Source organism: Asterias rubens, chromosome 11 (assembly GCF_902459465.1).
Source record: "Asterias rubens chromosome 11, eAstRub1.3, whole genome shotgun sequence".
NCBI lineage: Eukaryota > Metazoa > Echinodermata > Asteroidea > Forcipulatida > Asteriidae > Asterias > Asterias rubens.
Genome location: NC_047072.1, coordinates 7,088,663 through 7,111,193, shown reverse-complemented (window position 1 = coordinate 7,111,193; position 22,531 = coordinate 7,088,663). Strand labels below are relative to the sequence as shown.

The following is a 22,531-nucleotide window of genomic DNA, read 5'->3' as shown; positions in this document are numbered from 1 at the left end:
AGGTAGGTTTCCTTTAATCAATTGGCTCACGGGTAACTACTTCTGATCATCATACCTTGCAGGTAAATAATAAATGCTAAAGAGCCTTGAGCGTCACTGAGTAACGGATGCGCGCGCATATAAGAAGCCACTCGTAATTATTATTATATCATTATCTTTGTACATGAAAACAGCCTTGTATAAATGACTACCTGTGCGTCCATTGTATGCATCTAAACATGTTTTGGGGATAAAAAATAATAATTTCAGTGTACATGCAAAGAGTAAAACCAAAATGAATAGATATGTGGTGTGCAATGAAGTAGACATGTCTGTAAATTTGCCATCAGAATTATCTTCATGTTTTGTTGATACAATGTCGGGAGGTGTAATGAATTATGTAGACTATTGCTGTAGCCAGCGCTTGCATTTTTTATTTATTTTTTTCATCAAGCATTTCTCGCGGCCATGAATGTACAGTATTGATGGCCCTTTTGTTCCGTAGCATCCCATTGTTCAGGATATTGTCATAAATTATGCAGAGTATTTGCAGCGTCAGATATTCCGTGAGTCGAGCGACGGCAACCAGGGATAGCCGGTAACCGTCAACTGGGGACCAACTGATTCAATCCCCTCTAAGGATGAGACGAGAGGATGAGACGAGAGGAGGACAAGGAGGAGGAAAGCGGGAGGAAAATCGCGAGGAAAACGACGATGCGGTCTCGCTAAGAGGATTATCAAGATGTGAATGGGTACTGCTTCAGTTATTTCTGGCTGCAGTTTTTGCACCTAGGCACCTTTTTGGTTTGTAGGCAAGGACTTTTAAAAAGGACAATTTACTTAGAATTTACACCGCTGTGGTGACATTGTGATTGGAATCTCGGGTTGCGACCGCTACATGATAATGATGATGATTTAGAATTAAATTTGTATACAGTTTACTCCAACTTAAGAGGATTATCAAGATGTGGATGGGTTCTGCTTCGGCTGTTTCTGGCTGCAGTTTTTGTACTACATTATGGCACCTTTTTGTATGTAGGCAAGGACTTTTAAAAAGGACAATATTTACTTAGAATTGGACAATGTAAATGGAATCATTGGTTGCGACCGCTACACGATGTTGATACAGAATTTTATACAGTTTACTCCAACCTAAGAGGATTTTTGAGATGTCGATGGGTTTTGCTTTGGCTGTTTCTGGCTGCAGTTTTTGTACCTACATATATGTTTCTACATGTAGACACCTTTTTGTTTGTAGGCAAGGACTTTTAAAAAAGACAATTTACTTAGAATTTACACTTCTCGTGTGACATTGTGAATGGAATCTCGGGTTACGACCGCTACATGATGATGATGATGATGATGATGATATTGAATTTATACAGTGTACTCCAACCTAAGTGGATTATCAAGATGTGGATGGGTTCTGCTTCGGCTGTTTCTGGCTGCAGGTTTTGTACCCAATAGGCAAGGAATTTTTGAAAGGATCTGCTTAGAATGTATTAGGTGTACTCAAACTAGGGCTTGATGTAAACAACTTGGATTGTTTTTATTGTTCAGGGATATTTGAAGGTTATTACTACAGACATGTTCAATGCATACTGGAGGTCTGTAATTGTGGTATTGATTGATGAGGATACTGTGGATGTGAGTTTTTTGTTGTTGAGCGCTTGAAGTGTGTCGTTAAATAATACTCTGTCATTCGGCTGTAAATCGCTCAAAATTGAATCATTCTGGAGAAAACTTGCCTGTTGGATACGTAAAATGTACATGAATGTGAGTTTTTTTGGGTTGCCTGAAGTGTGTTGTTGTGTTAGTAAGACTCACGAGTAGGGCTACATGTATTTTGGTTGTATTACTCATTGCATGGTCTCGAACCTGTCCAGTGGCTGTAAGTGATTCAAAATTTGATTATTTTTGAGAATACATGCATATCGGAATGTCTAGACATAAATTGATTATGGTATTGATACGTAAATTATATATGGATGAGTATTTATTTTTTGTTGACAGTTGACAGTGTGTCGCTGTAAATAGTAAGAATCACAAATATGTATTTCGGTTGCTTTTTATCCATTGAATTTATTGGACTTGAATGAATAATTTGAATATTCAGGAGAAAACTTACCTACATGTACATGTATGGGATGTCTGCATTTTGCGATATTGATACGAGAATTTTGTGGATGTGAGTTTTCTTTTTGTTGACAGTTGGAGGTGTGTTCCTGTAATAGTTCATGAGTCTGTGTGGTTTTGGCTGTATCACTCATCGAGTGTATTAGACTCGAACCTGTTACAGTAGGTGGCTGTAAAACAATTCAAAATTGGATTATTCTGGAGAATACATGCCTATGGGACGTCTACTTTGCGATATTGATACAGACGTGTAAATTGTACATGAAGGTGAGTTTTTATTGGTCCGTATTGTGATTGAGGTTTTCTTGTAACATGTCATTTGTATGGGACTTGAGTTTGAAACCATTTTTACAAGCCAGGCAGGACCAGTTGGAGAGAAGTTTGATTGGTCCTCAGAGGGCAAGAGTTAAGGGAGAACACTGCGAGTTCAATATCTTTCCTCAAGCAAACACCCAACGAAAGCTGACATCTATGGAGATTTACCAGCGATCTTTTGCGTGGAGGCACGTTAGAATGGCTGGACACTGCTGCACCTGTAAGTGCAAGTTAAAATCTGATGTCTTACTCTGGAGGCTTTACCATGTCTGGCAAGACGGTGACCACTCACATATGTTCAGAGACACCGGAGTCAGCTTGGGTGACCTGAGAGGAGCTACTGGTGGATAAAACCAGGACTGCGTAGCACAGTGTCTTTGATCGCACCTGTACTATTTTGGCTTCGTGGCGCTGCCAGTTGCTACATGTATCTGATGTCTTACTCGTGGAGGCTAATACCATGTCTGGCAAGAGGGAGTGTGACCACTCATATCCTGACGCAATGTTCAGAGACACTGGAATCAGTTTGGATGACCTGAGAGGAGCAATGGCAGATAAAACCAGCGAGGCATACCAGAGTGTTTATGATCTCACCTGTGCTAGTTTGGCTGGACGCTGTCAGTTAACATCTGATGTCTTATTTTGGAGGCTATACCATTGGCAAGAGGGAGTGTGACCACTAACTTACCCTAACACAATTTCTAGGGACACTGGACTCAGTTTAGTTGACCTGACAGGAGCTATGGTGGATAAAACCAGGGAGGTATATCGGAGTGTGTTTGATATCCACTGTGCTAGTTTGGCTGGACGCTGCCAGTTAACATCTGACATCTAACTCTGGAGGCTATACCCTTGTCTGGCAAGAGGGAGTGTGACCACTAACTTACCCTAATGCAGTTTCTAGGGACACTGGACTCAGTTTAGTTGACCTGACAGGAGCTATGGTGGATAAAACCAGGGAGGTATACATCGGAGCGTTTTTGATCTCCACTGTGCTAGTTTGGCTGGACGCTGCCAGTTGACATCTGATGTCTTACTCTGAAAGCTATACCATGTGCAGGCATGATACTTCAGAGAGTCAATAAAGACGATTGCCTCCATGCCCCTGGTTATTGCCTTGGTGCTCCTGAAATGCTCAAAGTAGAAATTAACAGAAATGCCTTAGTAGTGCCCTTGGCCTTTAAAAAATGAAGCATACAAGTAACGTGTACAGGCCTGCGTTATTAATAAATGCACTTTCTACAGGGGTTTTAATGAATGCTTTTTCTTCTGAATACATGTACATAATGCACAATGTAGTTGTGACCCGGTTTCACAAAGCACTACTAATACTAACTCATACTCGTCTGAAGATGAGTTGTCAAAATCGCTAAGTGATTTGTATCGTGACATCACACTTGACTAAGGAATTAAGATTGATACTCAGTAAGATCCATCTAAGCTCGCTGTGAAAACAGCCCCAGGGGTTGGCGTGCTCTTAGCAACACTGAATGATGGATTTGAGCGCTATAAGAAGCCACTGTTTTTATTATTGTATTATTACAAGTAAAAGTTTCCTGCTTTCTGCATCCAAAGCATTGGTCTTAAAGAAGTGTTTTAGAAGAGAGATCTACCCTAATCATTCAAACTGTATGATGTAGCACAAGCAACCACAACCTTTCCATCTCCAGCAGTTCCGTGCTAAATGTCGGAATCCTTCCTATAGTTGATGAAATACCCTTCAGAACTCCGAGTATCAAAACCAAATGTTTGATTTGAACCATATTGAGGGCACTTTAAAAAAAGATCTTCTTCATCACAATTACCATCAAGAGATCCCAAAGGGTTTTTCTGTGCGTAATGACAAGGATTTTTAACAGCAATCTCTTACGTTTGTCAGTGAGAAAACAAATCTCAATTGATTTGCAAGTGGAACCGTCAAACCTGTAGAAAACCCCCACTGAACAATCGGTCAAGTGATAAGTTACCTCCATCGATGACACATTTGACCTCAGTAAACAACTTCATGTTGGGTTTTGTTATTACGCAGGCGGACCACGAGTCATTAAGTTGTTCAGTTGGACATTTATATTACTTAGAAGAAGTTGTTGCTTAGAGGAGATTAGCGGGGAACCGGTTTATAAATAATGTACGCGTACATGTAATTTTAGGTGGTAATCGTGTCAATTAAGCGTGATTAGTTGGTGTTTAGCTGCTGCTGAAAAAAGGGATGAGTTCTGTTCCTTTTTTTCCAGGAAGATTCAGTTTTAGAGGTTAAGTTTTGGAGGGGTACAACTCTGTAAGCGTTTCTAGGAATGTCTCGGTCCAATTAAAGGTTTGATTGTGATTGATCTCAAATCACCACAGGTCTGGCATTTCATCTTTGAGAAGGCGAAGGCATTTTTAATTTGTAAAGGTCACATCCGTTGGAAAGTGATCAACAAAAAGGTTGAGAGGAAACTTTTGAAGGGGCATCAAGGTCAAGTCTAAAGCAACTGAGGCTGTAGCTTCTCTTAAGCCTGGGGGACTGTGCGACTAGTGTCGAAGTGGTTACTTTTGATTGCTTAGTCGAGTCGCGACTGCCTTTTTTCAGCTGCTCGATAAATCCTGCTGCCAGGACTAGTACTACAAAGTTAGTTGCCCAGGCTTAGCTTCCATCGCCTTAAGGCCTGCTGCCCAAGCAAATGAAAGGACACATGCAAACACTGCTTGCCCTCAAATTCTAACTTGCATCTAGTTTAAACCTGCAGCTTTTGTCTGACTTCATGCCTGATACTTCAAGGAGGTTTTGGAGGCGATTGCCTACATGGGATTGCCTACATTGCCTTGGTGCCCTTAAAATGCTCTACTGTAAATGGTGCCATTTACCAAGGAAGAAAATGCATTGGTGCCCTTGCCCTTTAAAAAACGAATACAGGCCTGTGACTACAAACCAAACCTGTATCTGTGTCAACAACATGTGATGAAAAGAAAAAAAACCCAAAATGGTCGCTAAAGCTCTTGTGAGGGACCCAGTAGTCTTGTCTGACTCCCCCCTCTACCGCTTCCGCAAGATAACGCTAAATCTTTCATTGAACTTTATTCCTCGTGAAACCTTCCTATTAAAGTTTGGTTATCGCCGGTAAAAACGTCAAAGACGTGGTGTCTCTTTGGCGTAATCCCACCACGCAAAATGGGAGCGCGTCAGCTGTTACGTCCTTGTCACACGCACACACACTGGGCTTGTCCGACTTGTTGGTTTTTTGTTAGTTTTTTTTTTTTTTTTTGCAGTGTTTTTTTTTTTAATTGAAGGTGTCTAAGATGATATGGCGAGATGCAAGTAGCAATCTGGTGACAAATGTGCCCGATCACGGTGATTCATAGCGCACGGGGTTTGTGTAGAGCTGGGCTCTTAATAGCTTGTTGGCTTATCGACCCCCAATCTTATTTTGTGTTCATCGACAACAAAGGTACAATATCCCTGGATAAAACTATCCCGATCGGGACCGTGAGATTGGTACCTATTGGGGCTTTTGATCTTGGCTGAGCAGAATGTGTCTTGGATTTAACTACCTTAACTGGGGCCACTGGGGCTATACCCACACTGGGGGCTCTTAATAGCTTGTTGGCGTATCGGCCCCAATCTTATTTGTCTTAATGGACAACAAAGGTACAATAGCCCCGGACAAAATATCACCGATCGGGACTATTTGAATTGAATGTGTCTTGGATGTAACTACCCCGACTGGGGCTATACCCCCACTGGGGGCTAAGATTGTTGCCTTTATACATTGGGCTTATGTTTTTATTGAGCGGCGGGTGTCGTGAATAAACTACCCCAAATGGAGGCTAAAGTCAGATGCCCAAACCGACATCCAAATCTAACAACTTGTTGACCTTTATCATGCTGCGGCCATCTTTGTTTAGTTACCTTTGTGTTTTGCATCAAAACAGTACAGAGTCAGGAACCAGACTATTTTCCTAGAAAGTCTAAGTTCAATGTGACATTCGACAATCTTACATTGTTAAAAAATATTTATTTTAAATTATTTTTTTTTTCTGGCAAATACCAAACTGCGTCTTCAATTATCAAAGAACGTTTTATTTAGAGTCGGCCGGAACAAATTTTTGCAGCTCCAGGAGCCAATGGGACAATTTGAAAATCTCTCAATCTTTTGGAGACACTGCTAATTAACCAGATCAAAGCGCTGCTTGTATTCCTCCAAACCAAATACTGCAGAGATTACTATCTACCCAAGCAGGCCTTCCTCACTGTCTGGTTAGGTCTCATCTTCATAGTCACACGCTAGGCTACAAGGACCTACTGTGCCCCCCCCCCCTACTTCCCTACCTCCCCCCCCCCCCTCCAAGTGATCCGGACAGGTAACCCATTGTTCCTTGGGTTTTCCTTGGGTCTTCCTTGGGTCGTCCTCGATATGCAAAAAAACAATGTCTGATCGGAAAAACAACGTCTGATCGTGTGTCTGTTGAGAAACGATTGCAGACTTTGAGGGACGTTTGGTCACCAGTTCACCCAAATGCTATTGATCATAGAGTTATCAAAGTTATTATGAACTTGGGTTGTTAGGAATGAAGTAATGTTGGTTAGTATCCCTGGGGTGGGGGCAGTCGGTTTTGCAGGGCAGGGACATTGTGTACTTAACGTTTTAATGGACTTTAGTAGTGCATGTCTGATAGAAAGACACACCTGGCACAAAGAAAAAGAATTCTGCTTATAACTGTACTTAAAGCCAATACTGAACAAGTGAGATTTCTAGTTAGTTTTGAAGCTGGAGAAAGTGTCTACTTGTTGGAGGGTATATAGGATTTGAGGCATTGCATGGTGAGGTATCGATATATATTTGGTTTGTGGTAACACCATGTGTGTATCTACTTGCCAGGTAGAGTTTATTCTTAGAGAATTGTCTTGCTTAATTCTACTACCGCAGAGCAGATGGTATAGAAATAGGCTGGGACTACTACTTTAGCTTATAGGATCGTAATTAACTGTACTACTGTGGAGGGTAAGCACAAACTTTATTAGTAAGACTGTCCTGGAAGTACAAGTAGTCTGGGCCCTCTGTCCACAGTGATTACCCGTACGGGGATCATCTAGACTACAGGGAATCCAACATTTCAAGATGGCCGCCGCATGGTTAAGTTCAAATCCATCCGAGCATCCTAGATGCATTTTGTTTCCCCCTAACAGGGTAGACAGAGGATCTACATATTGTACAATCATCGAAATTCAAATTGTCAACTGTTTGCCGGTTTGCCCCGAAATACTGCCCAGGGGGTCGCTGTCTAAAGCCAAACAGCGGACATCTCAGCTTTCACGCCAATCAAAACCGATGTCTTCGCGCAAATCCCGGTGCATTAAGCGTTGATTGGGGAGGATCAAGCCAAAGAACATGTGCCCCCTTGTGAAGCTTTAGAAAGGCTCACTGCACAATTGCGGCATCCTGCCACGGCCTGAAAACCAACCACTTCCTGCCACTGTGACTGTATTGGTCAGGAGGGTATATATGAATATTCATAGACTCCTCTCATTGGATTGTGTTTTGGAATAATTTGCATATGCATTCCTGAGAAAAGAACATAGAAATGGTCACGACGGTCCATATGAATATTCATAAGTATTAAGACTCCTCTCATTGGATTTTGTTTTGGAATACTTTGCATATTATGCAAATTTCTAAAACAGACATAGAACTTCATGTATAATTTTATGATTGTTCATATTTGCAAATCTCTTGTTAGCCTTCTTGAAAATTCTGACGACTGACTTGGTTGGAAATCTACAAGTTACGTGGAGTCACATTTGACTTTGGTTGTGACAGGTGCTCACATGGATCACTCATCAAGAAGTGGCAACAGTTATGAATATTCATAGAGGTACAGCTGGTTCGCTCATTGGTCCAACTTGCTCTCATGATTTGCATAGTAATCACTGGCAAGTTTTAATACAGCAGGGAACCCATTCATGAACATTCAACACATGGGTCATTCACTATTGTATAAGAAGCTGATTTGCATAGCGTCTGCCAATCAAGAAGGGCCAACCTGAAAGGGCTGCAAACCATTGGATAGTGCATCACAACTCGTCCACAACTCATGAATATTCACAAGAAACTTAGACCAATCACAATCCGCGGTCGAGTTAAGCAAATCATGAATATTCAACATGTGACATCAGCAGTGGCAAGTTTCTTTCAACTCACCACCAATCCAATGCACTCTGATCCAGCGCTGGTTAAAAAGAAATAGATGTGACACGTATGCGAGGGTTTCCTGAAGGGGAAGCAGCCCATTGAGAGGTTTGCTATAAATACCGGAGGGAGACCAGTTAAGTAGGGACTACTAGAGACTTGTCAGGTCAGGAAGCGAATCAGTACGGGTGAACGGTCGTTACTCGTTATACCGACCGTGGGACTTTTACACTCCTCGACTACTCTTGCCACGGGCCTGTGCAAATTGCTCCTCTGGTCGTTTCACACGCACTGAGTGCCGAGCTAATAGGGAAGGAACAAATCTCAGACCATTGTGCTGTTTATAGAGACTAAACACATACAGTGGATGAATGAACTGGATTCAACGTTTTGGAACTTCAAACAAGCTTTCTGTGTTCTCAGAAACAAAGCTACATGTAAGATGACGATTTTGTTTTGAGGTTTTGTTTATTTGTTTTGTGTAAGCGAGATATAATTTCTGGAGATGTTCTGTTGATGGACTCCGAATGCACTGCAGTGATCGAGTTTAGTGTCAATTGATTTTCGTCCGATCCCCGAGTTTTTAGTGTTTCTAGTACTGTGAACAAAGGAGAGATTTAAAGATGGCGTACCCAAGTTATGCAACACTCAACAATGGCTACCGGCACCAGCGCAGCCACCGCCACATGCCGCAGACCAACCCGCGCATCTCGTCCCGTCGCGGCCTCCACCGCAACATGAACAACAACCAGAAGGTCTCGGACGTCATGTACGGGGCTGAGCGGCCGCGCATCAAGATCGCCACCAACGGCTTCTTCGTCGATCGCAACAACAACAACAAGCGGCCGCGCGACATCTTCAAGAAGCCGCAGGACCCGCCGCGGCCCAAGAAACAGCAGCCCGTCTTCATGGAGACGTCCTTCTTGAATGTCTACCCCGACGAGTACTCTCTTGATCCTCCGAGCCCGGTAATCCAGGCGCCGCAACCCTCCATGCGCCCCGCCTCGCCGCCTCCTTGCGCTCCGCCCGTTGACAAGAACGATCTCATCAACTCCTATCTGAACTGTGAGAACCGACAACGGAGTAACACTATGGATTATTTGAATGAGGTCAAACAGTACATCATGCGGACGGCCAAGAAGAATCGAAGAAAGCCTATGTGTGAGGATAACTTTTATATTTTAAAATCACCCCCTCCCTCTCTCTCCTAATTCACCCCCTTCCCACCAAATCTTGCCATTCATTACTATTCACCAAGTTATATTTGAAGCTTTGCATGGTGTGAACAATAAGAGATAACTATAGTAAACTTGCGGGTACAACCATGTAATGAATTTCAGGCCTGTATGCTTCGTTTTGGCAAGGGCAAGGGCATTGAGGCATTTTCTCCTTGGTAAAGGGCACCCCATGAGGAAATTGTAATTTTCCACGGGAGCATTTCAAGGGCACCAAGGCAATCACAATGGGGCAAGGAGGAAATCGCCTCCGTTGCCTCTGTGAGGTATCAGGCCCGAAATATCTTTTACAAGAGTGTTGGCTCTGAAAACAGCTGGTTTGGTATCACAATTCCGAACAGTATATTCGGCTAGTCTTCTTTTTTACTCCCGAAGCTGAGCGAGAATATTGTGCGAAACGTAGAGACCATACCATCTCTTTTCAAAGCCAACGCACTCCCACAAAAGAAATTTAATACACATGGTTGTACCCGCAAGTTTGCTATTTATTTATAGTTAATTCTTTATTACCATTCACTGTTTTTGTTATCACAATCTGGTAAGGCAATCGGAACATCCATTTATGCCACAATTGAAAACGTTTCTGGTGGCGACTGTGAAAAAAATGCAACCCTGATTTTGTCTGAGCTTGATGGATATATAGTTCTGAACAGCCAAACTAACTATACATTTTCCTTGGCATTAGGCCAGGTATACAAAGCCCAGCTCTATAAAGACTAAGCTCAAAAACATGTTATGCACAGACAAATCTTGCTTAGCAGAAGAAGGTTACCAGTCAAAATGCCATAAAGTTTACATTGCTGTGACTTGTACCCGACTCATTTTGTGCTTAGCAAAGAATTTTCTGCTTTTTTAACGTTAGTTCCAGCTCTTCAGGGTCAGTGTTGAGACGTTTGGTTGTATATGGTTTTTGATGGTTGTGTGGAACTACATCTAGCCAATTTTTTTTTTTGGTGTGGGGTGGGGGGAGGGGGATCAGTGGTTTCTTTCCTTGCCTTTGACTTCTGTGGACTTGGGTTCAAATCCCACCTGAGACCTTGAGCCTTGCATGTAGATTGGGTTTCAGTCCCTACCTGATCACATTGGTTTCTCCCATTTGGGGTTTTCCTCCCACGTGTTAAACTGAACATTTCTTCTTCTTGCAACCCTGACCCAAGTGTGGTCTTAGGTTACGAGTATCATAAAAAGGGAGTTGTGAATTATATTCAGTTCCTGCCACTTTTAAAGGCGAACCAGCGGTTACTGTTTTTTCCCCTGTTCATCCTGTAAGTGGCATTAATTGTGCTTTTGGACAATAGAACACATATTATCAATGTACTTGAATATGTGCACAGCCACAATCATTGGTACACGTTTTGTTTCAAAGACATAAACATGAGCAACAGATAAATATTGAGATGTAGCTCTTTGCTCATCTTGTATTCGACAATCTCATGAGCATTTTTTTAATTCATAATTGATACAGCGATTGTACCGTAAGTAACATTGAGATAACTGCTACATGGACATCACTAGTTTTAAAACTGTCGTTCATAAAATGGAGGACTAGAAAATTGTGTACCCATGATTACGGCTTTGCCTATGTCACTGAAGGTCTGTTGTATTTTTGTCCACCTGCCGGCCCATAAATGGCGTTGTGAGATTGTCAAACTATAAACTATACTTACACTTCATGTACTTGGGGTTCTTGGTTCTTTCAGAATAACTGATACATTACTTAAGTGCTGCCATTTTGGCTGGTCCATAAGTCACGAGCATATTAAGTTCTGAAGACACGTGCATATGAGGGGAAGAAAGTAGTACTGGTACCGCCATCTTTAATTCCACCCATCTCCTCTCCCCCCCCCCCCCCCCGCTTGCCCGCCAATCTGCTAGCCAGTGTTTCATGAATACCCACCATGGACTATACATGTAGCATGTATGAACCTCTACTCTAATGGAGGGGTACCCCCCCCCCCCTATCCACCTTCTCTGTGCTGGCTTCTCCTTTCGGCTAATACAGGAATGCTCATGAAAACCCAGCATGGACTATAAGTGTCTAAACCCGTCTTCTAGCGGAGGGGGTACCCCCCTTCTAACCTTCATTGTGCTGACTTCTCCTATTGACCAATACAGGAAGGTTCTCCTCTCCCTTCCCCCCGCTTGCCCGCCAATCTACCTGCCAGTGTTTCATGAAAGCCCATCATGGACTATACAAATGTCTAAACCCTTCTTCGAGGAGAGGTTGCCCCCCCCCATCCACCTTCTTTGGGCTCTCTCCTATCGGCCAATACAGGAAGGTTCGGCTCAAGCAAGATGTATAGTTACCGTCCCAGGGGTATGCTTAGCCTAATGGAATAAGAGCATAAGATAGGGCAAAGAGGGGCCAGCACCCGAGGCAATCCCACTAACCATACCTTCTCTCTAATATTACAATGTTACGAGGGCTTCCTTGATGGCAGGGGAACGTCTAAGTTGTATCAACCCAGGAGACTGGCCAGGGGATGTAGACTATAGAAAATCCCCCCCTCGCTATTTCACAGTTTTTGTACAGTCGTGAATTGAGGGCGAGCAGTATAGAGTTACTTAAAAGGAGTGTCTTTAAAGGCAGTGGACACTATTGGTAATTACCTCAAAATAATTATTGGCATAAAACCTTTCTTGGTGACGAGTACCGTTGATCACGGTACAGCTTCCAGTGCTACCTGGAGCACCACATCAATTACTGACATTTCAAATAAAACTTTACAGTAGTCAAAACTACACCGTGTTTATTTTTTTGTCTAGATGTAATCATTGATCACCGACAGTAATTCAGAAACTCTTGTACATGTCAAAGTGTCCCGGTCGTCGGATACAGACCAACTCAGGATGTTTTGCTACCATCACAATGTATTGGCTTCTCTAGATGATAATTAATGTGTTTTTTCCCCGGGTAATTATTCCATCTCTTAAGCATCCCTCGGGGAGGTTTTCGTAGATTTGTTGCATCAGTTTTCTTCCCCCTTCTTTTAAATGTATAAAAACAGCAATAGTAAATTCTAATGCTAGGCTTCCTCGATACTTCTAGTTTGAGATTTGTCTCCAGAGAGGCTACTGGAAGTGCTGTAATTTTCATCATTTGGGAAAATCATTTATTTTCTAATTTGCTGGGGGAAAAAAACAAGAAGACATCTTCAATCATACTTAGGTCAGGATAGAAGGAAGGGCGGGGCCAAGAAGATAATTAGTTCTACCCACGTTGTGTATGCACCATTTTGAGATTTTGTCCACTTGCAGCATCGGGATTAGCTTTTTCTGAGGTATGGCAGACGCTATAGGAGTGCACTGTTTGGTTTAGGTGTAAACAGACAAATTTGACCAAACCCAATAGTAAGAATGTGTTCTCCATATCTCAAAATGGCTTGTTGGCCCTTAGGCTGTTTTTTGAAACCACGGCTAAGACTTTTGCTTGGACTCTGTGAGTTATTTCGAAAGTGTAACAGACGGGCTGTGCCCAAGCTGGGGCGGGAGCACCAAGTCGAGCCATTGTTTCGAAATGGCCTAAGAATGTCTCTTATTTGCCAGCTTCATATGTCTCATTTTCAGTTGCCCTGTGCTGGTTCTGTTCAACATGTCCAACAGGTAGCCAAAAACGGCCTGTGAATGTCTCTTACTCGCCAGTTTTACATATCCCATTTTCAGTCCCTGTGCTGGTTTTGTTCAACATGTCCAACAGGTAGCAATAATTAACTGAATCGCAGTGGTCTGGCAGTCTGATTACCTGCCAACTCTTTCCTTCCTTCTCCCACCCTGACCACGGGACTTAACTTTGTTATCTTCAAGTTTGACCTCGCACAATCCGACGGGGTCATCTGCGTACATATGCATTACATGTTCTTCTTTATATAATAGCCCGAGAGCTAAACATAAGTGTCCCTCAGTCGTTATGGGTACCGACAACATGGTTTCCTCACCTGGAGTGGTTTTCATTAATGCATTACCCAGACGCATCGAGTGTGTAATTGGCAGATAATCAAACCAGAGCACAGATTGTGGGATATTTGTTTCAAGCGTGTTCCAAACAGATTCTCTCCCCCCCCCCACTTTCCGTCTTTCTTAAAGTAACATTACATAACTTTTTTTGCTTACGCCATTCGAATTTTATAAGGTGGTTAATAGATTTTTAGGGGCTGAAAAAAAGTCGCCAGACAGGGGTAAAAAAAGGGGTAAAAAAGATGATGGTAAGGGTTGACAATCTAAATCCCTCGGCCAACTATCATACGATGCCATTAAAGGAACATTACAGAATCAGTTTGTCGCAAAACAGTTGCTAGCAGTGTTTAACACTTTAATGTAATCCACCATATACATAAAACTGACAAACCTGTAGAAGTTTGAGATCGATTGGCAAATTGGCATTTTGCAAAAATGAACAAAACACTCACTCATTGATAAACTCTGAACGGGAAATTAGTTTTTCTCACAGAAATATTACCAAGGGATGTTTTCTACTATCATCATCATTAGACAGTGTAAGTTGTATGCAAATCTGCGATCTTAGACAAGTTTTTTTTTCTTACCACTTATGTAAATGTGAGAGCCAAGACTCCCACAAAAGAGATTTACACATAGTTGTACCCACAAGATTACGTTTTATTTATATTACCTTCAAATTCAGTAATGTTCCTTTAAGGGATATTTCATTAAGAAGAAGCAGAAACACATAAGTGTTTGTCGTTCAGGTACATTTAGCAAAGCCTGTGAGCTGTCAGTCAGTATTGTCGACTCTCCCCTAATGGTCAACGAGGTAATAGTGATAAGCAACTTACCGTTACTCGTTACTGAAGGGGCTCCCTTGTCTGCCGCGGTCACGGGGGCCGCAGGTGCGCCGGCGGGGGCAGGTTCGATAAAAGTTCGGAGGAAATTGAGTTAGACGACTGTTCAAATGTTGTTTTCCACTAGATCGGATTCAATTGGAAGTTGAAACCCTTAGTGAAAGATCAGCGTGGTCGCTGAAGGAGCGATTGCTATTTATGCAACGATTGAGATGTGAGAGAAATTAACATGCATTCAAAAGAAAAAAGCAATCTATCAATAAAGTTTCAGTTAACTAGTTTTGAAAGCTCTATACTTTAAATTTCGTTAAGAAGGAAGGGTTGGGACTTTTTGAGTCTATGAAGGAGCTGCGAGCGGATATGAGCGATTGCTTTTATGTAATGATAGAGATGTGAAGTTACAGAGGTTAAAATGCATTCAGAAAAAGAGAAAAAAACAATCTGTCAATAAATTTCAGTCAACTAGTTTTGAAAGCTCATTTGATTATTTTATCAAGAAGGAACAGTTGGGACTTTTGAGTGAAAGATCAACCTCGTGTGGACGCTGCAGGAGCGCTTGCTTTTTATGTAACGATTGAGATGTGAAGTTAAAGAATTTAAATTACGTCGGGAAAAAACAATCTTTCAATAAAGTTTCCTTTAACTAGCTTTGAAAGCTTTGCGTTTATTTTGTCAAGAAGGAAAAGTGAAAGATCAACCTCGTGTCGACGCTGAAGGAGCTATTGCTTTTTATGCAACGATTGAGATGTGAAGTTACTGAAGTTAAAATACGTTGAAAAAAAAATCTATCAATAAAGTTTCAGATAATTAGTTTTGAAAAAAGAGCTTAATAATAGCACCCCTAAATACCAACTAATAGTAGAAAAAACTGCATGAGCTTTCATAGTAACAATTGATTATAAGCTTCTGTCATTTTACATGCTGTCTTGTTGGACATAGTATGAAGGGCTGTCAACTTTCTTAATTGGAAATGTGTATGTCAAGCTAGTTAACTAGTTTTGAAAGCTTGGCGTTCTTTTTGTCAAGGAGGAAGGGTTGGGACTATTTGAGTCTTTGAACCCAATAATATCTGGATATAGTTACAAAGGGAGGACTCTCTGTAATGCAAATACTGTGTTTCATACATTCTTAAGAGGAAATGATACTGTAACACAATTAGGTAATTAGTTCGTTTTCCAAAGCTAATATGGTCTACATTAATGCTAAGGTTGGAACCAATTATCCGGAGAAACGGTTCCATACTGTACTTGTTTGAAGTGCTGTCAACTGGCATAATTGGAATTATGTACGCCGAATGAAAACACTTGCAAAAACATGCACATAAAACAGGTAATTTTTTTTGGTACTACTTGTCCAACAAGTAAAATACTTACATGTTTTAGTTTTGTTTGACTTGACACTGACATAAAAATGTAAATGTACAAATCGATACATATACGCACATGCTTTCCATTTTCTTTGTTTTTTTTTTACCCAAATTGTTTTTTTTTATACCCAAATTTACTCATACTACAGAGTTTACCACTGAGGTCCAGTGGTTAAGGTGAATGGGTAAGGCCAGCTGCACTTGATCCTTCACAACAACATGTTTTATTTTTTTTTTCCACAGCAATTGTTGTACATGTATGTACAGTACTTAGTAACTGTACATTTTAACAAGAACAACATGATCACTCGTGCAGTTCTCAATCCAACAGAATCAAACAAAATATGCCGTTTGAGTTGGATGGTTAGGGTTTTAAAGATAACAATATAATAATAGTTTGGGGGGGCTTATCATCCTTTCTCGCAGCTAAGAGCTGAATTGCGAAGGACGCGGCTACAACGTGTTCGAGAAGCAGGCATGCAAGGGCGCCTTTGGCTGCCAGCTACATCAACCCAATATGACTACGGAGCACAGCCAAAGTTTAAAAGTGTTTGATTTTCCCCACAGATTTGTTGTGTCCACAGTATGTTAATCACTGTGTCTTTTGGTACTTTCTTTTCACCAGTATACAACTTACAGCAGGAAGCCCCCAAACCGAAGCGGATTGTGTGCATCTTCTCAACAGACAATAAACCACACCACTATGGCAGAGAGTAAGTATTTGCAACAAGCACCCTTGCTCCATCTTCTCACCCCCTTCCAAATGTCTGTTACCAAAGGTCAGGGTTTGTCCTAAAAGGCAGTGGACACTATTGGTAATTACTCAAAATAATTATTAGCGTAAAACCTTTTTTGGTAACGAGTAATGGGGAGAGGTCGATAGTATAAAACATTGTGAGGAACGACTTCCTCTGAAGTAACATAGTTTTCGAGAAAGAAGTAATTTTCCGCGAATTTGATTTCAAGACCTCAGATTTAGAATCTGAGGTCTCGAAATCAAGCACCTGAAAGCACACAAATCCGTGTTTTTTCTTTCAATATTATCTAGCAACTTCTTTTAGGCATCTGAAAGCCCACACATTTGTGCAAGGAGGTGTTTCTTCTTCTTCACTATTCTCTTACAACTTTGATGATCAATTGAGTCAAATTTGTAATTTTATGCATATTGGGATACACCAAGTGAGAATTCTGGTCTTTGACAATTACCAATAGTGTCCAGTGTCTTTAACTCAACTAATTTTGGGGCACACATTTGTGATTTACATTGTATGCTGCATTTGTCTTAGGGTCTTTAAGACTTTTAGTGAGTTATGTATGACGAGATTGTTGCAACCCCTTCGTAACACTTCTACAGGTAAACATAATTTCTCCCGAAATAAAAAAAACATCTCCCAGGTACGTTAGTACAGACTATTTTTATGCATCTGCTCCGAGTTGGAAATTTGAGAGATTCTGAGTAATTGCAGCTCTGTAATTTCAGGATATTGACTGAAATTACTGACGTAAATACGCAGTCCATCCGCCAGGTGTTGAGCTCCCAGACCACGGTCCGTTATGTATCGGTTACCTGTGTCCACTTGTCCAACCCAAACCCCATCCCTCGGCCTGATTATCTCATTAGGGCACATCTGTCCGTCCGGTGAGGCCTGGTAATCAGTAACACAGTGTTATTCAGGTAGAGATTCTAACCAACGTATTAAAGGGAAGGTACACGTTTGGTAATTGTCAAAGACCAGTCTTCTCACTTGGTGTATCCCATCATAACCATAAAGTAACAAGCCTGTGAAAATTTGGGCTCAATTGGTCATCGAAATTGCGAGAAAATGATGAAAGAAAAAACACCCTTGTTGGACGAAATTGTTTGCTTTTATTATTTTAGTGAGAAATTACCTCTTTCTCAAAAACTACGTTACTTCAGAGGGAGTCGTTTCCCACAATGTTTTATACCATCAACAGCTATCCAATGCTTGTTACCAAGTCAGTTTTTAAGTTAATATTTGATTTGAGTAATTACCAAACGTGTACCTTCCTTTTAAAGGGTTTGGATATCTTTTTGTAGATCAAGTTTTTTTGGCCATGACATGGATCAAAAGCTTCTGCACTTAACCAAGTAAGTTTTTATTGCCATTAATTTCTAGGAGTGGTTACCTTAACTTCAAAGGGTCTTGATACCTTCTGTAAATCAAGTTTTTGGCCATGACATGGATCCCTACTCACTGTGAATAAAGATGTGTGTAACTGTAATATGATTTACCTGTAGAAGTTTCAGCTTCATTAGTCGTCAAGCTTTTGAGAAGAAAATAAAGTGAACATCACGGAGTGATGTTTTCAGGAGAGTCGCGTAAATGCCTGTTGTGCAAAATATACATGCTATAATAGTTTTCGTCTCACTGAGACAAATATTATTTTGTTTTTCTCATTCCTCAAAAACATACAGCACCTCAGCAAGTCATTTTTGTCAGGGAAGTTTTCTTTCCATCATTATTTTGAAACCGTGTAAGTTTAATCTAAATCTGTGGACATTGTGTTTGAAATTGTGGCGTACAAAAAGCATCCAAACCCTTTAAGTGTGTGTCTGACAATGTCTGACGTTCAACCAGTTTGGGCAGTATTAAGTTTTTATTTTTAAACAATGAGGAACAGGTCGGGGGGGGGGGGCAGGTGAAGATGATAAAAGAAAAAGGTGGAGTGATATGAGAAAGAGGAAAACAATCTTGGGGAGGATGTGGGGATGTTGAGGTGGGGAGAGGGTGTGTGGGGGGGGGGGGGGGTGATGGGAACCGGGTATGACTGGTCCTTAGGCTGACATTTAACACGAGGGTTAATTATCCGTTGTTTCAATCCCACCACGCCTATTGACCTTTGCTGATTTATGGGTTAACATAGGAACAACCCAAGCCTTAATGCGGTGCAAAGACTGGTTAAAACTTTAAAGGTGTGTTAGGTCGACATGATGTAAAAATTTACTACATGTGTGTTGTAGCACTTTGTAGGTATTACAATGTGCTGCAGTGCATTCTGCAGCCACTGCCAAGAACTTAGGGGCAAACCCCCTTCTCTGAGCAATAAGTGTAACTTGGTTGTTGTTTTACATGCATGAGGGTTTTCCAGACTCCGGTTTTCCTCCCTCGGAAAAAATCACACACTTTCGATCTTGGCTGTGCTCCGTGGTCATATTGGGTTGATGTGGCTGGCAGCCAAAGGCGCCCTTGCATGCCTGCTTCTCGAACACGTTGTAGCCGCGTCCTTCGCAATTCAGCTCTTAGCTGCGTGTAAGGATGATTAGCCCCCCAAATTATTATTATTATTATCATTATTCTGACACCGCGCATGTGACATAAGTTCCATATGAAAGATGAAGCAATAATCAAAGGTCCCTACAACGTTTTTCTTTGTTATACTGGGTCCCCACAACATGATTCTTTAGAAAGGGGAATAATAGAATAACAATAGGAACTTCAGAGGTGCCACAACTTTGTGGTGATCCTTTGAGAGCTACATACATTGTACATGTAGCAGCAGAATGTTGTCTGAGAAGAGGTTTTTTTTTTTTTTTTTTAAGTAAAAGTGACATTCTTAGTGCAGGGTGCTGTTGCTCATGTTTCTACAAAAGATGTTTGAAGCTTTGCATGATGATAATAATAAGAATTGACTACAATGAAATAGTAAACTTTTGGGTACAACCATGTACTACCTTTTGAGGGAGCGTAGGCTCTGAAAAGAGCCAGTTTGGTCTCCTGAAGACGGAGCAGAGGATACTGTTTGAAAAGTCCAGACCAAACCGGCTCTTTTCAGAGCCAACACTCCCTCAAAAGAGTTGAATACATGGTTGTACCCTCAAGGTTACTATTCATAGTTAATGGGAGACTTTCTGGGACGATAGAGGGCAGCAGACTTACCGGGTAAATCCATTGTTCTCAGAATTATGCGCATGTTCAGAACTACGTAAACAATGGAAATTTACCCGGTATGTCTGCTGCCGCCTAGCGTTGGAAAGTCTCCTATTCACAACATGCAATGATACCTTTAACCACACCCCCTGGATAGAATAAAAAAACAGGTAGATTTCAAAGATGGTGATTCACCCTTGGGAATAATTGGACACGATACTTAAAGGAAAGGAATGATGCTGACAAGACTACTCCACTGTCTTTGAGTCACTCAGAGAGGGAAAGAACAGCATTATACAAACCAGAGCCCAATTTCATCAAGCTTCCTCCTAAAGACAATCGGACCATACTGTGGGATTTGAGGCATTGTATGGTGGTGAGGCATCAATATGTTTAGTTTGTGGTAACACCATATTACCGCAATTGGAGCATTCAGAGCACACTCAATTGGAGCATACTGATTGAAACGTTGAGTCGTTAACCACCGTTTTTTTTTTTTTCAGTACCAGCACTTGTGCACCTCTCCTGTTTATAAGGCTGCATAGAATGCAAAAAGGTACTAAGCGCAAAGCGCAGAGCCCAAATTCATTCATGAACCTTCCTTCTGAAGACGATCAGAGCATACTGATCGAAACGATGAGTCGTCAACCACCGGTTTTTTTCAGTACCAACACTTGTGGAACCTCTCCTGTTCATAGGGCTGCATAGAGCGCAAAGCAATTTTAATCAAACCAGAGCCCAAATTAATTCATGAACCTTCCTTCTGAAGACGATCAGAGCATACTGATCGAAACGATGAGTTGTGAACCATCGTTTTTTTCTTCAGTACCAACACTTGTGCACCTCTACTGTTCATAGGGCTGCATAGAGCGCAAAAGCACAAAGCAAATTTGCTGATCACAATAATCAATTAGTAAGAATTAGTCGAAAAATAATTAGCTTCCTCCTGAAGACAATCAGAGCATACTGATCGAAACGTTGAATTGTCAGAACCAACACTACTAAAAAAATTTTTTACACATGGTGCCACCGCAAACCTCACCTGTTCATAGGGCTGCTTGGAGTGAAAAAGTAGCTAAACACATAGCAATTTTAACTGGCCCACGGGGGAGTCTGCAGTTTAAAAAATAAATAAAGTCGCTACCATCTACTGTTTTATAAAAGAGTTAGTACCTTTGATCTTTGGCTAGTTTAAACGCACTCCTTGTTTATACATGCTTCAGATGAACTTTCTACTTAATAATTTATTAGATCATGTTAAATTTGCACCGGGGATAAAGAATATTAGTTTTGACTTTACCCATTCATGGATGTCTGTTAGCACTGTATACTTAGAAAGTACTGAGTATACAGTGCAAACAGACATACTTGGAAAGTATACAGTGCTTACGGTAGTAACACACATACTCAGGAAGTACCGAGTATACAATGCCACAAAAATTAATATACTTAATAATTTCTATGATATCTTGGGACAGGGTCTGATAAAAATTCTCTTACTTGAAGCGCTGTAAAATGTACACAGTGCTATCACACATCGATATACAATGTAAGAGTAAAAACCAAAATTAATACTAAATAATTGCTGTGATATTTTGGACAGTGTCTTATAAAACTGCATATCATGAAGCATTGTACACAAATGAGTCAAAAAGATAAAGTGTGGGGGGGGGGGTGATGGGGGTCAGGGGAAGTGTTACAAATGGCATCAAAATTGCAGCAGGAAACCGACAGTAAGCAACGGTAGGAAAAGGCCAATGTGCCAAGTACCGGGCTCGTTATGTTTGGCTGGCGGCTTAGTCGACACCACACGTGGGACCGGTGAACGGGGCTCCTGGTCCCTCGTCTAACGGTTTCGGGACATGACAGATGCCAATCAGACGGTTTACCAGCTAATCAAAATGGATGTATTGTTCCAGTCCAGGGAACCGGTCGGCAGGTGAACGACCTCCCTCCCTCCCCCTCTCTGCTGACCGAAATCTCTCCAAAATCAGGAAGGGATATTTGATTCGATCAATCAAAAGTGAGCCATTGTGTTGTTTTGTTTTGGTCTTTCATCTTAATTGGAAGAAATTAGCCTTGATCAAGGTATATGAGGTGAAAATTGACACGGTGAATCGGAATTTCAAAAACTTTTGTGTGTTTGCTGATGGAGTTTGAGTTTAATTGAAATGAAATAACAATCGGTTCACACCTTTTGCATTCGGGGGTTGTCATAGCCTTGATTCAAGCATTTTGACGAACTCAATCAACAGAGGGGTTTTTTACTCATTGTTGATGATGTCTGTTGTTGTGAATTGGTAAAAGCAGCGAGGATAAAGTACGACCATGACGTCTGCTTTTTTGGAGTGGTGCCTGTAATTTGCCCTTTAAAGCCATTGGACATTTTCTGAACAGAACAAAAATTAAAAGTTCACAGATTTACAAATAACTTACAGGGTTTACAGAAGGTAATGTTGAAAGACTTATCTTGAAATTTTATTCCATGAAATGCTTTTCTTTTTGAGCAAACATTAAAACAATTATCAATTCTCGATATCAAGAATAACGGATTTATTTTAAACACATGTCATGACACGGCGAAACGTGCGGAAACAAGGGTGGGTTTTCTCGTTATTTTCTCCCGACTCCGTTGACCGATTGAGCC

General features: G+C 41.2%; 1 protein-coding gene across 5 annotated transcripts in view; it reads left to right on the top strand.

Moving 5' to 3' along the window:
* Positions 1-633: 633 nt before the first annotated feature.
* The window catches only part of LOC117296692 (beta-chimaerin-like), a 46,054-nt gene continuing 24,156 nt past the window's right edge, over positions 634-22,531 (top strand). Inside the window, exons 1-3 of one of the 5 annotated variants that reach the window (XM_033779730.1) lie at positions 634-731; positions 8,229-9,758; positions 16,620-16,707. In XM_033779730.1, coding sequence (XP_033635621.1) covers positions 9,221-9,758; positions 16,620-16,707 — 626 coding nt within the window. In that variant the 5' untranslated portion in view covers positions 634-731; positions 8,229-9,220. Of the gene's footprint in view, positions 784-8,148; positions 9,759-16,619; positions 16,708-22,531 lie in introns of those variants that run through there. The other 4 variants (XM_033779728.1, XM_033779729.1, XM_033779732.1 and 1 more) reach the window with 4 other exon arrangements.